Here is a 17,837-nt window from a genome sequence, read left to right on the forward strand (position 1 = left end):
ATCAGTAAATACTTTTAAAATTGAACTTCTGAGTGAATTGTTTTGTTTAAATGGCTGAATGACTACAAGTCAATATATATGAGCCGGTTTATTGCCAGAATTGGAGGACATGTCTTCTAGAACTTCATTGCTTCCTTGGCTTGGATAATCCCATTTCTTAGGCTTCAGAGAATATTTAGAAAGTTGAAATTGTGCTTGAAAGGCAAAAACGGGAACAGGGACTAAAGCTACTCCCAATAATATGGATAGATCTTAGAAATATAATGATGGGTGAAAAATAAAGCAAATCATAGAATATTACATATGACATGATACTATTTTATAAAGTTTATTATATTGCTTAGGGATGCATATCTGTGAAATAAAGCTTTTTTAAAGATCAAGTGAATAAGAAACATGGATTTCAGGATAGTGATTATCTTGGCAGAGGGGATATGGAGGATCATACCAGAGAGCACACATAAGTAGATTCAGCATTATTCATCATCTAGTTCTTAAGTTGAATGGTAGATTCATGGTTGTTAATGTTATAACTCATGTTACATATTCTCTTGTATGTTTAAAAAGTTTTATAATATAAAATTTAAAGGAGGAGAAGAGAAATTGGTAATTCGTATCTTACCAAACACTATACAGTAAAAGTTATCAATGGCAGTTTAGCTTCAAATATATTTCAAGCCTCATCTTGAAATATAAATTTTTGAATGAGTTTAAAGATGTATTCTTATTGTTTTTATGATTTTTAACTTATATGCAGAAATATTCGGAAAAATTTTAATGTCAGTTCTTATTTTCTTGAATTGCAGGACCATCTTTGGAAAGGGAACAACCAAGATCTAAAATGGTAAAACCAAGAAATTTGTGTTCAAACATCCTTTAAAATTAGTTTTCCCCTTGTCATGTAAAAAATTCACTTGTCATTTCATACATAATTTTATCCTTATTATCAGTTACTTGTTTTCCATAATTGTTCCACCCTTTGCGTGCTTACTTCTACCTTCTGCCTTTTTGAATCATATTGGCCTGTAGTAGGTCTATTTTATTCTGTAATTATAGGTATTTTTGATATCTCTCTCTCTCTTCCTCTCTCTCTCTCTCTCTCCCTTTTACTTAAGTTAGATAATATATATCAGTCCTCTCAGAGTGTTAATGATAGGGATAAAAAGGTGATAAGATATTTGGAATGGAAAGATAAAATCCAGCCATTTTAAAATTATTAATCAAGAATCTTTTTATTTCTACAAATATTTTATGTATGTCTTGTCACAGTGCCAATTTTATAGCAAATAGCTTGTATTTCTTGTATCTCAAATATTGATCTAATAATATTCAGGAATTTTTCTCCTAAAGACACCCAACAAAAACATCACCAAAAAGATAAAGGAGACAGTTCCAGTTGGGAGAACCAGACTTCCACGAAGAGCGACAAAAACCAAAAAAAATTATAAAGATCTCTCAAATTCAGAATCAGAGAGTGAGCAAGAATTTTCACATTCATTTAAAGAAAAATTGCTGGTAAAGGTAAATAGAATTCAGATTAGTAATTTCTGTAAATATATTTTTGTAAAAATGTCAAATTTATCTTGTCACTTCTTTTTTAAGATTTAACCTTCTATATGAGAAAACTAATGTTAAAATTTGTAATAAATTGGCATTAGTGTTACAAACAGATGTTTGACTCTAGTAAAATTATAACCAAGATAATATCTTTGAGTTAGAGAAGTACTTGATCTTTCCAAAATTATGCTTCAAGAAGGTACAGACTGTTGGGTATTTGTGGATTTTTCTCTTGAATGAAAGCAAAAATATTGGATCCGAGGTTCTTCCTATATGCTACCCACCTGTGTGCATCCCTGACTTCTTTATGTCTCACAATGTTACTTACAGACATATCCCTAGCCACCTGTGCTTGAAAGCTCTTTTTTTTTTAACAAAGTGAAAAAAGAATATAGTGCTTACTATGTGCCAGGTGCTATTCTAAGTACTTTATGGATTTAACTTCTTAAAATCTCATAAGTACCATAGATGACTAATACTATTATGGATGTCTCATTTTACAAATGAGAAAATTGAGGCTCAAAGAGGTGAAGGAATTTGCCCAGGGTCACACAGCTAGGAAGTGGTAAAACAAAGGTTTGAGCCCAAAGAGTCTGGCACTAAAGGTGGGTCTCTGACCATTCATTACAATGTGCTAATTTTAAATCATTAAACTTCCATCTCCTTTTGTTTGTAAGCTTGTTATCTCTTACCTGGAACACCTTCAGGACTTCATAACTTATCTCCATATTTTCTTGTCACTTCACATATGGTCAGATAAGTCTTCCCAAGCCACCTCTCATCTTATCTTTTTTCAAAGAAAAACCCTGAAAATCTCTGTTTAGTCATTCATTCAAAGCATCAAAGTACCTTGCCAAACTTATTTCCTCTCTTCCCCAGTATACACCCAGGGCTGTAACAGTCAAATAGAATAACCTGTAATGCCCAAACAACACCTGTGTGCTTCTCGACTCCCTTTGCTTGTGTCAGCAGTCCTCCTTATTCTCAGTATGCCTTCCCTTGTCATCTTTTACAAACTCCTGAGCATGTCAAGTCCCATGAAATCTAGGACCTCTTTCTGGTTTCCCTAACCTGGATATAATCTTTGAGTGCTTATGGCATTTTATTTGTATCTCTTATGATATTTATTGTAATCTATGTATTACATTTCCCTGTAAATTTGTCACTTGCCTTCTATTATATTAGAAAGTCTTCCACTAATGATGTTGAGGACCCTGTTATGCCTGTATGTATTAATATAAAACATTTAATAAATATTTCAGTGTAATTGTTTTATGTATCCAAGTATAATTATTTGTATTCAAGTGTAATTTGAAATTTATCAATACATTTAGGAGGAGAATATCCGTTCCAGAAGCAAAACCATGAAGCTGCGGAAGAAGCAACAGAATGCCTTCTCTTCTGAAACACAAAAGGACACATCAAAAGAATGGAAAAACTCATCTCTACTAAAAGATACTGTCAGAGATAATAGCCATGACTTAGCTCCTATATCTTTATCTGGGAGTCCATCATCTATAGAAGTAATGAGATGTCAGTATCATATTTTTTCCTTTAGTTGAATATTCAATGATTTTCTATTATAACTCAAATTATGTGAAAATATAATTCAAAGACTAATTTTGAGGGGTGTATTCAAGATTATAGGTAGTCAAAACTTCACTTTTAAGTTAGTTAATGCTAGTAACTTGGTCTTGGCTGAGTAGACTTGGGAAAAATGTTACTACAACACTGAAGTTTTTCATGTTAGAGAGTTAAAAGACAAAATGCTTCAATATGGAAGATATTTAATGTGTATTTACAAATTATAATGTGAAAACTTGAATAAATGTTTAATTTTAATTTGTTTTTCGAAATATATTTAATAACATGAAAATAATGGTGGGGATTTCTATTTTTTCTTTTTTACATTTCATTGGCAAAAGTCTCCAAGGCACATCAGGGTCATTCTGTTGACCCATTGTGGATTATCTTCATAAACAATAGAGATTTTGCTTTTAAAAATAATTGGCAAAGAAAAATTCATATTCTTTGGGGCTCTGGCATATGTATGTATACTTTTCTAGTATAGAAACTATAAGAATAAGTTTGTACTTTTTATATCTTTTTCAGTTCCTTTTAAGGATATTTTAAAACATTTCTAAGTGTCCACCATTTCAGTTGAAATTCAAGACTTAAATAAGTTAACATACCCTTCCTCTTAAGTAGCTAGTTTGTTCTTTTCTAGAATATTTTCATAATGCTCAGGACCATTGTCATCTCAGATAAGCATATGCTCAGAAGACAGATGCCTATGCCCTGATTTGATCTGAAAATTGTCTGTCTGAAAATTCATTTATACTAAGATTTATTTGAAGAATAAATAAAGAAGGATTTAGACCAGATGATTTCCCAAGCTATTTCCAACCTTAAAATTCTGTGACTTTAGTATGTAACAGTACTGGCTATGATGTCAGAATACTCAAGATAATACTTAGGTTGATCATTATAGTGCAGCTCATACTATGGATATTTTTGTTTGAAAATGTTTTGAAAGTTCTTATGGTTATATTTTAAATTGAATGATTAATATTTTTCAAAGTCATAAAATATTTTAAACATAATTTGGTCTTGATTTATTGAAAGTTTATCCTTTATAAATGCAGCTAAGATTTGAAGATTTGAGAAATTATTATATTCTTAGAATTTAAATTAATCATACTATTTCTAAAGCAGACATCAGTGATAACACCTGCCATCTTTTTGTGTTTCGTGAGGCAATATAGGTATAGAGAAAATAACAGAAAAGAATTTTACTCAGGATGATGACTGTATAACAAAATCCATATCACCTTATCCAAAATCTTCATCACCTGAATCCTTAAACAGTAAATATGGAGCTGGAGGTCCAATAAAGTCACCCAAAAACAGTGAGAAAAATTTACTGTATACAAGAGAAAGTTGCTCACCAATTCCACGATCATACTTTTTGGTAAGAATGTATGTTATTTTTTTCCTTTATCAGATATATCTGAAGGGGGTAAATCATTTGCCTCTAATCTTAATCAAATATACATTGCTTGTCTACTTAAGGTTTGGGGTTTGGTCTGGGGGAAGAGGAGGAACCTACTGATAAGTAAAATAGCCTCAGTGAGCCTAACAGACTGATACATTAGCTACATAGAAGGAAGAATGTGGTGGTAGGAGACGGACGGAGTGCTGATAAGAGTTTTGTAATAGGAATGACCACTTCCAAAGAGGTACTACTTACTCGGAAGAGGTCGACACATCAAAACTACATAGTTTGTTTTCTAAATTTGAACAGGCTTATTCCTACAACACAGGCGCTTCTTTCAGATCTCACCATAACTCAAAGTCTGTAACCTCTAGTTACTAAATCACAAGTTGACAAAGCAAATTGACAAGAATGTAATTGAAAACAATATGACTATAGCATTTGCTTTAGAGTTTTGTAAGGAACTTTAAAATCAGTAGGTATATGGTATGAATATTAAAATGAACAAATTTAATGATATATTTAAAATTCTTTATTCTTCCTCTTTCATATATTGTTATATGTACCAGTCCTTCTTAATATGTAGGTATGCTCAAAGGTCTTTTAAAAAGACAGAAATAGGAATCAATTATGGGTCACAGTGAGGGAGGTAGCTAAAAATGTAATGTCTACAAGGAGTAGTTTTTGTATTTTGAGTTCTGCTTTTTTCTTTTTTTTTTTTTTAAGTTGTGGAAACTTGAGCACCAATTTACAAACCCCACTCCACCTCTACCCCCCTTTTTTGTTTGAGTTGTAGAGATGGCTTAATCTGGAGAATTTTGAAGTAGTAATAAAGTTACAGAACTGATTACCAAGATAATAGTGTTCACTGTAGCTGGGTATAGCTGAAAGAGTTTTGAGTCAGACAGAACTGCACTTAAATCCCAGATCCCCTATTTGCTAGCTTTGTAACGTTTTACAAGTTAATGAATTCCTCTGCACCTCAGTTTTCTCATCTGTAAAATGAGGCTGTGAAAAATTAAATAGGCTGATTATGCAAGCATAATACCTCATACATAGTAAATACTCAAATATATTATTTATATTATTCTCTTGATATGTGTTAACTTCTGTATACAAAGATGGAATTAATAACAGTTCACCACACCTATAGCCAAGATCTAAAACCTCTGATAAAACCAACTTTCTCTCCTACCACTTTGAACTGAATGTTTTTATTCCTAGAGGGTTTTAAGGTCCTTTTATTCTGCTTAACCAGTAGTCTTCACAGAGCATATTTTTCAAACAAAATCTTACATAAAAATGAAACTATGCTGTTTAAAGCAGATAGGAGGACTAAACCCTAGGCTACTCATCCTCCCTCCCTGATAACCCCCAAAGCACCTTTGCCAGACTCTCAGTTTCTACAGTCCACAATTTGAAAACCAATTTCCCACTTGACTATCATCCCATGGTCCTTTGCCAGTATTGCTCTATCATCCTTAGTTTCCCTGAATCCTTTATCCCCTCAGTATCCCATCTTGCAAATCTCCAAACCTAGGTAATCACCATCTACCTTCTTTGATGCTACTCTGTGCTGTATGGAATTTTAATTGTTACATATTATTGGCTGGACATTTTGTTTCCCATTTACTGTTGGCGCTTAATTAGGTATTGGAAATTTGCTATATAAATTGGTTGTACGAGCTCATACTCGCCAATAGTGCTTTGTGACACTGCCCATTTCTCTACATTTTAATTAACTGATTGTTATCAGATGTTTCTATTTTTGCCAATCTGAGGAGTGTAAAGTGTGCCTCATTTTATTTTGCGTTTTCCCGATTAACAGCATCAATGAGTATTTTCATGTGTTTCTTAGCCATTTTGTGAATTGCCTGTTTTCTCCTAATTTTTTAATTGCATTGTTTGATTTTTCTTATACATTTGTAGGAGTTCTTAATATATTTTGGGTATTAATTCTTTATCTATTGTTAATTTATTAATTCTTTACTCGTTATATACAATGCAAACATTGTTTTTCCAGTATGTATCTTGTCTTTTCACTTAGTTAAATGTAAAAGTTTCATATGACAAAAAATATGATGTAATGAAATTTAACAGTCTTTTTTGTTGTTCAAGAAATCCATCCCTCAGCTATTGTCATAAAAATATTTTCCTTTCTTTTCTTGTAAAAATGTAAGTTTTGATTTTAACTTTTAGGTTTTCAATCTTTCTAGGTTTTCTCTTTGCATATGGATAGTGAATTAGTGCAACATCATACATGGGATACCCCTCCTTTCTCCATCATTTCTAATGCTAACTTGGTCAAAGCCTTGGCAACCATATGGGTCAGCTATTGGGCACTATTCTATTTATTGACCCATCTATCTCTGCTAATACCACATTGCTTTAATTAGTGTAGTTTTATACTTACAGGGTGTTTTACCACAGCTACCCCCATCTCATTCTTTTACCTCAAAATTCTCTTGGCCCGTTACTTGTCCATGGAAATGTTAGAATTAGCTTGTCTAAGGGAAGAATTGCCATTTCTCAATATTGATATTGAGCTTTCTCATCTACATATTTCATTTTTCTTTCTACTTTTTGGTCTTATTTCCAACAAAGGTGTGCCAAATCTTCCACAAAGAAAATTATATTTCTCTTTAGATTAGTTCTTGTGTTTTGTGGGTTTTCTTTTTGCTGTATTAAAAAAGAAAAACTTTTAAAAAATTTTCTAGGTTTTTAATTTTTTTGCTTTTATTTAGAAACACAATTGATTTTTATATCTCCAACAACCTTGACCAATTCTGTCATAATTGCCTGCCTAGATTTTCTTGGATTTTGAATATAGACAATCACAAACTGGTATTCATGATAATTTTTGCATTTTTGTTCCAGTCCTTATACTTCATGGTCTTTTTATTGTTAAAGTGACTGTGACCTCTGGAGCAATGTTAAAATAGATACCATATTAGCAGGCATGCTTATCCATAGTTTTTGGTAGATACTTGTTATCAAATTAATGTTCTAATTGTCTAAGGGCTTTTTTTTCCTTTTAATTATGAATGGGTGTTGAATTTTAGCAGCAAATGAATTATTCCCTCAAACTTGGAGTAGTTTTGTTAAAAAATTTTTTGGGGGGCTTTAAATAATTTTCTAACTTCCTCTCGGTTTCTGTATTTCTTATTCATTCATATCAGAGGCATACTCCAGTTAAGAAGAATACTATTGTGAATAGAAAAAACATAAATTCTGTGGTACTTACACAAGAAACACAAAATCGCAACAGCTATTTAGATATAAGTAGTTATAGTTCATAAAAATAGTTTATAGAAATTGAGCCTCCAAATATCAATGAAAATCATATACAAAGCAGAGGAGAGGTATATATGGTAGCATAGCCATCAAATTTTCCTTAAACTAAGATGGTTCTTATGAGAATTGGATTACTGGCCTTTAATAATAATTATAACATTTTAATATTTTTCAACTGTTACTTGCAAATTGGATGTTTAAAGTATATAAGATGGTTTGATCATAGAAAAAAGTTGAAAATTTTAAAATGAGAAGTAATAAGATCTTAAATAGTGAGGCTATAGCTGCTGTTTCTATATATATGCTATATATGCTGACTTACATATTTATAATGTAAATATATTGACTTACATATTTATAATTAGGACTTTCTGGTTTCATGGTTATATAGGAATTTGGTTGAGCTTTTTGCCACTATAAAAGTCCATCGATCCATCAACAAAAATATTTTAATAACCTGTAAAATACAGAAAGTTACAGAATTTTGCAGCTTGGAGAGGACTGGGATTCAACCTAGACCTAAGTGGATCAGTATATGTACAGACTAAGTGGAGAAGGAACAGTAACCTAAGTAAAGGAAGGGAACTGGAAGTAGACACGCATGTTCCTGAAATGGGGAAAAGACTAATTTGACTGGAACAAAGAAACCTGTGTACTGGAACAGTAAAACATAAGGTTAGATGAAAAAGATGTGGATTAAAGATATAGCTTAGAAGAAGAGTTCAGACTTATTTTTTGTGGCTCCCCAATTCCTGACTCAGAAAGAAATCAAAATCCTAATAAGGAAGAATTGAAAAGAAGGAGTAGTCAAAAAAGGCAGCTCAAAACAATTGCTAAAATTTAAGATTGAAGTCAACATAAGAATTTAGTTTAATGCATGGTTAATGTTAGAGATGAAAAGGAAGGGACAGAAACAAAACAATCTGAAAAAAGAATTGACAGCATTTACAATTTACTGGCTTTAGGGTTTGAGAAAGATGGTCAAAGGTGAATCCAAGAGTACTAAAATACTTTTTTTCCAATTTCTAATACATATTTTAGGAAAGTCATTCAGCATCTCCATTATCCATGTCTAGCGAAGGAAGAGAGAAAATATGGTGTGACATGCCCTCTGACTCTACTCATGTATCAGGTTTGTAGTCATAACCTTGCTTTTTTAAAACAAATTATTAATTACTGAAATACTACTATGAAATTTCAAGTAAAGGAATTATATATTTTAAGTCACACTATTATTCAGTTTAGTTAATGTCAAAATGAAAATAAGGGGCTGGGCCCGTGGCCTAGCGGTTAAGTGCGCGCGCTCCGCTACTGGCGGGCTGGGTTTGGATCCCGAGCGCGCACCGACGCACCGCTTCTCCGGCCATGCTGAGGCCGCGTCCCACATACAGCAACTAGAAGGATGTGCAACTACAACAATCAACTATCTACTGGGGCTTTGGGGAGAAAGGGAAAAAAAGGAGGATGGGCAATAGATGTTAGCTCAGAGCCGGTCTTCCTCAGCAAAAAAGAGGAGTATTGGCATGGATGTTAGCTCAGGGCTGATCTTCCTCACACACACACAAAAAAAGAAAAGTAAACTAGATAGGATTTCAGGCACAGTTACCTAAAACAATGCAAATAACTCAAACAAAGGCTTTTTTAAATAAAAGCAAGAAAATATTAGGTATTTGAAATCAAGATTGGAGCACTATTATTTTTTGACTGTTCCTAAGGCCCTACACAACATCTGAGTCGCAAACGAATGCACATAGAAGATAATCTAAGTAATTCCTCCGATGACGTAGAACTGGAAGGGGAAACGCAAGAGAGAGCAGATCTGCTTCCCAAAAAACTATCTAAAACCAAAGATGCAGACCACCACGCTTACAAAGGTAGGTAGGTCAAATGCATGTGTCAAATATGCAATTATTTTGGAAGGTGGTTTCTTGGATCTTGAATGACTCCATCCACAAAACAAATCCCTTTGTAAAGACAACTTTGGATAAGTCCCAGAAGGATGATGGCTTTGTCACAAAGTTCACTTTATGTAAATAATATTGTAGTAAGGGTCTTTTTTACTTTAAATCTCCCTTATTATTCTATCACAGATTACAACATATGTTTTACTAGAGTATGAATTTACTGATTAGTGTGTCACTAAATACTTTGGTTAATAACGTGGAAGTAGTTAAAACCAGTTAAAAAATAATCCAAATATGTTCCATTTTAATGTTACCATTTCTGCTTTAATACTCATGCCAAAAGGTTTTTTTTATAAACCAAAATAGTATTTTTAAATTAAAAAATATGATGAGGTCTGCCTTTGATTTCATAATCCTTAGATTATACATAGAATCTGAAAATTAGATTTTGTTCTCAGCCTCATGACAAGAAGGCTAAATTTGTAATAATGCATATTTTAACTTTAGCTGATTGTCTTCATTTTTTAGTGTCTGAAAGTGTATCTCCATTATCAACAAATGTTTTTTCTATTCCTGGGGAGAACTGGGAAACTGAAATTTCAGGTGTAGGGATGATGTGTGAGCAGCTCAACACAGAATTTAGGAGGAAAATTCAGGTGAGTTAACATTCTTCAAATTATGATTTATACCCAATAATATGATAAATATGCCACACTTTTTACTAGACTATCAGCTTGTTTGATCCTTTGGCAACAAAACACCCATTCATAAATTCAGCTTCCCTCGCCTACTGGTGAAAAACTGGAATGATTCCTAGGTGAAAAACTTTATTATCTCATGAGCTGAGTTTCTCTTCTAAAATCTGTGCATTATCTGTATTCTTTCTTTTTCTACGGGTTCTTTCTCTTTGTCCTATTTTCCTTTTCAATTTTTTTAACATTTAACTCTTCCATGATTTTTCTTTTTTTTTTCCTAAACAGTTTTCTTTTCATGTTTCTTTTCAATACATTTTTTATCTCACAGAGGTGACTGCTGGTGAGGGCACTATAATATAGTATAAAGGATGAGCAACCTCAGTCAGAGAAATCCCATTTCGTTTTGTTTCACCAGCTCTCTACTTACGTATCCTTAGCTACTGAGGCTCCAATGAGGTGATGTTTGTTTGCAAAAATACTTCTAAAACAATTTTTAATTATTATTAATGTGTTTTCTACCCATCTCTTTTTCTCACATGCTTTTATTTAGAATAGGTAGTTCTTTTTGCACTTCTCTTAATAAGAGATGTTTTTCTGCGGGGTTTATTAGCCCCATCTCTTCCTTGCCTTTTTCTTCTATTTGGGGGTAAAATCTGAAATTATTTAAGATTCTGTGTATTTATTTTGTTTTGATTCGATTTATCCAAGGTTAACCTAGTCTAAACAGAGAAGCCCTGATTCATATATTCTGTTATGCATCTATGGCCACATGTGAATATATGTTTTTGTGAAAAATGGTGATAACTGATTCTGAGTGTGACTTTTAGCCTGTGTTCCTGAATTATAATCATTAGCATTTTTGTAAATATTGTAGACTGTGGTTTCCTTAGGAAAATCGTTAATTACCATTTCAACCCTTAGTCAAAGCCTTCTTGATGGAACTTGACACTGCTCTGAGCTTATTTATTAACACTTCAGCTTAAATCACTGAGTTTTAAATTTTTCACTTTTCTAAGTTTTTCTTAGTCATTTACATTTCATGGAAAAGCCTTTGTTTGTAATATAGTCTTGGTTAGATTATTATTTTGTAAAGATTTTTCTGGTTAAAAATGAGTATTTTTCAGATCCGTTACAAAATGATGGATTATTTTACTAAGCAGTCTTGGAAAATAGCTCAACAACATCTGAAAACAATGAACCATCAGATTCAGGAGTATAGGTCTGTAATAAAAATCTCTTCTGAAATCTTTTGAATGCTATATATTCCAAGTGCTCCAGTTTTTAAAAATAGTCTTATTTTTTTTTCTTGAATAGGATCAAAAAACTTGATAAATTCCAATTCATCATCATAGAGGAGCTAGAGAATTTTGAAAAAGATTCACAGTCTTTAAAAGATTTGGAGAAGGAATTTGTGGTTTGTACTTTTACGAATTTAAAAATAATTTTAACTCCTCATTTTTAAAGAACTGCTTCTATTAACCTGCTTTTAGCGCACACTGTAAAGATTTTTGTTCTTTAGAACAGGATTTATTTTTATCTTAGATTTTTATTGAGTTTCATGTACATATACTTAAATTACAGACTTAAGCTTATGATAAATACCTTTTATAAGAAGAGAGAAATCCTTCTTTTGTCACTTTTCATGATATAACAAATCTAATAAACTATAGCATTTCATGTGATTACCAATCTTGAGTAATCGCTTTCCATGAAAATGGCAATTTGGAAATGTGTATCTGGGCTTGAGTTCATTTTGAAATAAAATTAATACCCCCCCCCCCCAAAAAAAAAAAGAAGAGAGAAATCCTGAGATACTTTGCTTTCAATTTTTTTTATCTGAAAGAGTATATGACATCTGGAATATTCTTAGCATGTAGCCAAGTTATTTATTTAAATTATAAATAATAGAAGTATAGTAATTCTACTGTCAAATTTTCATTTTTAATCATATTAAGGTATAACTAGTTTTTGTATTGTAAAATTTAGGACTTTTGGGAAAAGCTATATCAGAAGTTCAATGCCTATCAAAAAAGTGAACAGCAGAGGTTAGTGTGACATCTTTAATGACTTGACTCTATAAAATTAGATTTTTAAGTTAATAAGTTTATATTATAAAAAATTTAAATTATATATGCTACATTTTAGCAATTTAATTTGAATTTCTGATAAATACAAGGGTAATTGTAATTATTTTACTTATTAGGCTTCACCTTTTGAAAGCTTCATTGGACAAAAATGTCTTCTACCACACTGATTATGAAGAAACTATTTTTACATCTGAGGTATAAATTTTATATTTTTATATATAATTTCTCAATATTGGTGAGTCTAACTTGTCTTTAAGCTGTGAAATTTTATAGTAAGTTTCATGGGGGAAATTATTTATTTACAGATGTGTTTGATGAAAGAAAACATGAAAATGCTGCAAGACAGGCTTCTTAAGGAAATGGTAAATCAGCTCTCTAGTTTGGGTTTTTCAAATGGAATAATCAGTCATGCTTTTATATCTTTTAATGGGAAATGCTTTGACAGGTTTTTCTTCTTTCTTTCTTTTAGAGAGGAAGGAATTGTAGCCCAGTGACTTTCAGTTCTTTAAATTAGAATAATGAGAGCAAATTTATAGTAAAATAATAGACGTGATTTAAATAATGAGTCCCTCCTAAGGAAAGAAAGAGAATATCAATTTGCAAATTTAAAAATTAGCTAAAAGAATGATTTCTTTGTACTGTATCTAAGCACTGTGCACTGCAGCAGACCTCTATCCTGCTATACCTTCTGAAGGAGAAGGTATGTCAGGACAGAGCTACCCAGGAAGAATTGTTGTCTATTTTGAACACAAGACTTCATTTAATTAGATTTGGGAATAAAATTAGTTGACTTTCCAAAGGTCTAGTAGACCACCAGCTGCATTCTGGGAAAGGTACACCTGAGGGGGTCTAAAGGCACTGCTCCAAGTGAACATGTGTTTTCTTACAGATGGTAGGCATTTTTATGTACACTTTAGTAAATCTTTGTATACAGGATATATTAATGTACTTATTAAATTTTAATAGAACCTCAATATGCTGAAATAGTAGAGGATCAGGATGTTGTAGCTAAGCCAGTTGAGCTTGAAGCAAGCAAGCTAACTAGATTGATCCTTACTGAGATTTTTTTCTAGATTATATTTAGATTACTTTCTTTCTTTAAATATTAAATCTAAATTTCATTGATTTGGGATTTAAAAGAGTAGAGGTCTTCTCTGAACTGATCATCTAGAATATCAGTGATTATCACAGAATTCTGTAGATATCTAGGAATAGACCCTGGGGGACTGGATAAAATTAGCACTGATACAAAAATCTTCAGGAAAGGGGTTGTTTTAAAATGAATACCTAGTAATAGCTTGATTTTTTTTCTATTTTATTTGATGGTTTTACAGAGATAATTTAAAATCTAAGTGTGAGGTTTTTTTTTTCTCGGCCATAGCAAGAAGAGGAGCTTCTTAATGTACGCAGAGGACTGATGTCATTATTCATGGCTCATGAGAGAAATGTTAATGTGTGACATCTAGTTGTTATCAACGAGTTTTATGTAATTATTCCTTTTTGTGTATAACTAACTGAGGAAATACCAGAATAGCCCTATAAAGAGAAAGATACACATGTCACTCAGGCAAGAGTACCTTTGTAGGAACCTCCACATTCAAAGAAATGTCATCTTATGGATGAGAAAGAACCACTAAAACATGAGTCCAAGCCTAAAAGACTTTCATCTGTACAATACTACTTTTTTGTTATTTTTTTTAGAGAGAAAGTTTTGGGAAACCAAACAGTAAAAGGAATTGGCTTGTTTTTGTAGTAATATTTCCCATTAGACAAATATTACTGAGTTAACTGCACTCACAAAACTAGTTTCTTTAATAAACTAAAATTTATCATATAAAATGTATTTTTAAATGAATACAGTTTGGACTAAATAAAATATTATTAAAATTTGTTTACTAGTTCAGAATATACTACAAGTGATTAAAATTTAGCTATGCTTAGAAGGCAGAGAAGTCTCTGATGTGAAATATTTACCTGAGTGTAAATCAGTACTATTGGAGACTATATTTATTCAGCTATGGCTCCAATGCATTAGAAGTCACTAAATAGCCTAAAATAGTTACTATATTGTCCAAACATTTCTTAACTCATAAGCAGTCTGTTCTGACAAGTACTTTTTAAGCTCCTAGTGTTCATTGTAATAATATTTTGCCAGATGAATTTATAAAAATGAATACATTTAGTTTGCTTTAATTGTATAATAAAATTGAAATAAATGCTATCACTTGGATAAATATTATAAAATTATTTTTATTTTAGAAATCATTGTTTTCCTATTTTAGGAACACTGGATCAAACAAATGATCCTTCTCCAATCAGACATCCAAAGTATAATACCAAACAGCCTCACTCACTATCGCTTGCCTGCTTAATGGTAGCAGGGTATTTGAGTACTACCAGTATTTAAATACAGTGGTAAAAGTGGTTTCTTAGTCTAGATAAGCAAAAGAAAATCCTTCACATCTTAGCTGATGCTAATAATTGAATAAAGCTGACTAAGACTTATTGATAGGGTAACAGGGATTCTATTTCAAGAGACAGTGACAACTCTGCTATGATATTAACTACTACTCAAGAGTTGTAACTCCATGTTGCCCTGTGAGACTTTAGAACTAAATACCATCATGACACACCCCCCTGTTTACCTCAGCCTTGGCCAGACTTACAAGACCCCTAAATCGTATGTCATACGTCTTCCCATACTGCACTGTAGGTGTAACCCAGCCCAAATGCCTACTTCCTCTCTGCTCTTCCAAACCTTTCTGCTATGACCTTGTCATTACCATTACTTGTACCCCTCTGAATCTCAGTTTCCAACCTTATCACCCCAACCTTTCTATCTTTCCAACTTGGTTTGTAGAGTAGTCCAAGGTGTTTGTTTACTCTACCACTGTTGTGCTACGCCTGTTACCCTTCTTGTCCTTCCTTCCTTCCCCATTCTAGATTCCTTAGTCCAAAATAATACTCTCTTGCCCTGTCTCCTCTCCTCGACTTTATCCACTAATTCACACCCCTCATTCCACAACCTGAACATCACTGGAGCAAAATCATATAATCAAGCTTTAAATTTATGACCATATATTTCAAATGGCTACTCAGTGTTGCTGATCCTTACTCTGCTCTGTTTAATTGACTTGACCACATTTCCAGAGTATTATTGCATATTGATACCTTTCTCCTTAATTCTTTACCTTTCAGCTGATGTCTCACCTCATATTTTCCTCATCTCTTCTCCCTAAAATATACCTGCATCAATACTAGAATTTTCTGATTTCTCACATGTTCAAATGGCAGATTTGCCTCTTTATTTAAGGACAATCCCCCTACTAGTGCTCTGAATCCTATTGTGTTTGGCTTCTCTCTACGGGTGTGTATAGCCCACGCTTATATTAAAAAAAAGAAAAAAGGCCCTTGACATCAAGTTCAAGTTCCCCTCTAACTGCCCTGTGTAATTCTCCACTCACCTTTACACAGAATATATTTAAAGAATTTTCTGTAGTTACTGTCTCAACTTACACATTTCCTCTTTGCTCTTTACCTTCCCTCAGTCCAGCTTCTCCCTACTATTTCACTAAAACTGCTTTTATCAAAATCACCAGTAATTTATTTTACCAAATCTAGTCTCCATCTTCTTCTTAGCTTCTCAATGCCATTTCACTCTTAAAACCCTTGGCTGGCACGTATTTTCCACTCCTTGTCTCTTTCCTGGCTTCCCTTTACCTCTTAATGTGGGGCTTATTCCTAGTCTGTCACTTTTCCTCAATCTATACTTTCTCTGTAGGTAATTTCATCTGGTCCCGTGTAATAACTATCTTTGTGCTGACAACTTCCAAATGTATGAAGTTCTGACCTTTACTTTGGACATCAGAGTGTCTCATACACTGCTTTATTGACAGTTCAAATAAGCATCTCAATTCTCAAAACAACTCTTGATTTCTCTCCCTCAGCATTCTTTCTCTCCACCAAAGAAAAGAAAAAATAAACCTTGTTCTTCCATTTCAGTAAAAGTCACTTTTATCCTCCCAACTATTTAAGCCAAAACCTAAAAGTAATTCCTGATTTCTCTTTTTCCCTTGGCCAAACAGTGGATCAACAGGTCCTGCAGATTTTACTGCCAAAATATGTTCACTTGCCGTCACTTCCACTGTCACTACTTTTGACAATGTCAAAGTCCTTTCTCACATAGACGCCTGCAACAGGCTCCTCAATGGCTTTCCAGCATTCATAATTGCCTTTCCACAACGTTTATTTACTTAGAAGCCAATATATTCTTGCTAAATCATAAATCATACCGTGCCATTCCCTTACGTAAAATTTTCCAGTAACGACACTCTTAAATAACCAATGAGTCCAAGAAGAAATCACAAGGGAAATTAGAAAATACTTTGGGACAAATGAAAATGCATCATACTGAAACTTATGTGATGCAGTGAAAACAGTGCTCAGAGGGGAAATTTATAGCCATAAATTTACATATATTGAAGAACGATCTCAAATCAATAACCTAACTTTATACTTTGAACTAGAAAAAGAGCAAACTACACCCAAAGCTGTCATAAGTAAGGAAATAATAAAGATTAGAATGGAGATTTAAAAAAAAAAGAAAAAAACAGAAAATAAAACCAAAAGTTCGTTCTTGGAAGAGATCAAGAAAATTGACAAAGCATTAGTTAGACTGACTAAGAAAAACAGAAGACTAAAATTTCTAGAGTCAGAAATGAAAATTGGGGACATTACTACGGACCTTACAGAAATAGAAAGGATTATTAAAAAATTCTGTGAACAGTTATATGCCAACAAATTAGATATCTCAGATGAAATGGATCAATTCCTAGAAACACAAACTACCAAAACTGACTCAAGAAGAAGCAGAAAATCTGAACAGATCTATAACAAGTGAAGAGATTGAATCAGTAATCAAAAACCTCACAACAAAGAATTCTACCAAACGTTTAAAGAATTAACACCAGTCATTCTTAAACTTTTCCAGAAAATAGAAGAGGGAACATTCCTAACTCATTTTATGAGGCCAGCATTACCTTACCAGCAAAGCCAGATAAAGACATTACAAGAAAAGAAAATTATAGACCAATATCCCTTATGAATATACATGTAAAAATCCTCAAAAAAATACTAGCGAACTGAATCCAGCAGCATATTAAAAGGAATAAATTTAATGAAAGTGGTGCAAGATTTATACACTGAAAACTACAAATCATTACTGAAAGAAATTAAAGAAGACCTAAATAAGTAGAAAGACATCTCAATGCAATCCCTATCAAAATCCCAATGGCCTTTTGGAGAA

General features: G+C 32.6%; 1 protein-coding gene across 3 annotated transcripts in view; it reads left to right on the top strand.

Annotated features, from left to right (window-relative positions):
- Positions 1–14,756, top strand: part of SYCP2 (synaptonemal complex protein 2) — an 84,104-nt gene extending 69,348 nt beyond the window's left edge. For all 3 annotated transcript variants that reach the window (XM_058562377.1, XM_058562378.1, XM_058562379.1), the window contains 13 exons: positions 807–844; positions 1,351–1,521; positions 2,892–3,090; positions 4,323–4,528; positions 8,888–8,978; positions 9,562–9,720; positions 10,279–10,406; positions 11,570–11,664; positions 11,760–11,859; positions 12,432–12,490; positions 12,649–12,727; positions 12,838–12,894; positions 13,914–14,756. In XM_058562377.1, the coding sequence (XP_058418360.1) occupies positions 807–844; positions 1,351–1,521; positions 2,892–3,090; positions 4,323–4,528; positions 8,888–8,978; positions 9,562–9,720; positions 10,279–10,406; positions 11,570–11,664; positions 11,760–11,859; positions 12,432–12,490; positions 12,649–12,727; positions 12,838–12,894; positions 13,914–13,991 (1,460 nt within the window). In that variant the 3' untranslated portion in view covers positions 13,992–14,756. The remainder of the gene's footprint in view (positions 1–806; positions 845–1,350; positions 1,522–2,891; positions 3,091–4,322; positions 4,529–8,887; positions 8,979–9,561; positions 9,721–10,278; positions 10,407–11,569; positions 11,665–11,759; positions 11,860–12,431; positions 12,491–12,648; positions 12,728–12,837; positions 12,895–13,913) is intronic.
- Positions 14,757–17,837: the final 3,081 nt, after the last annotated feature.

Source organism: Diceros bicornis, chromosome 19 (genome assembly GCF_020826845.1).
Source record: "Diceros bicornis minor isolate mBicDic1 chromosome 19, mDicBic1.mat.cur, whole genome shotgun sequence".
In the NCBI taxonomy this organism is placed as follows: Eukaryota; Metazoa; Chordata; class Mammalia; order Perissodactyla; family Rhinocerotidae; genus Diceros; species Diceros bicornis.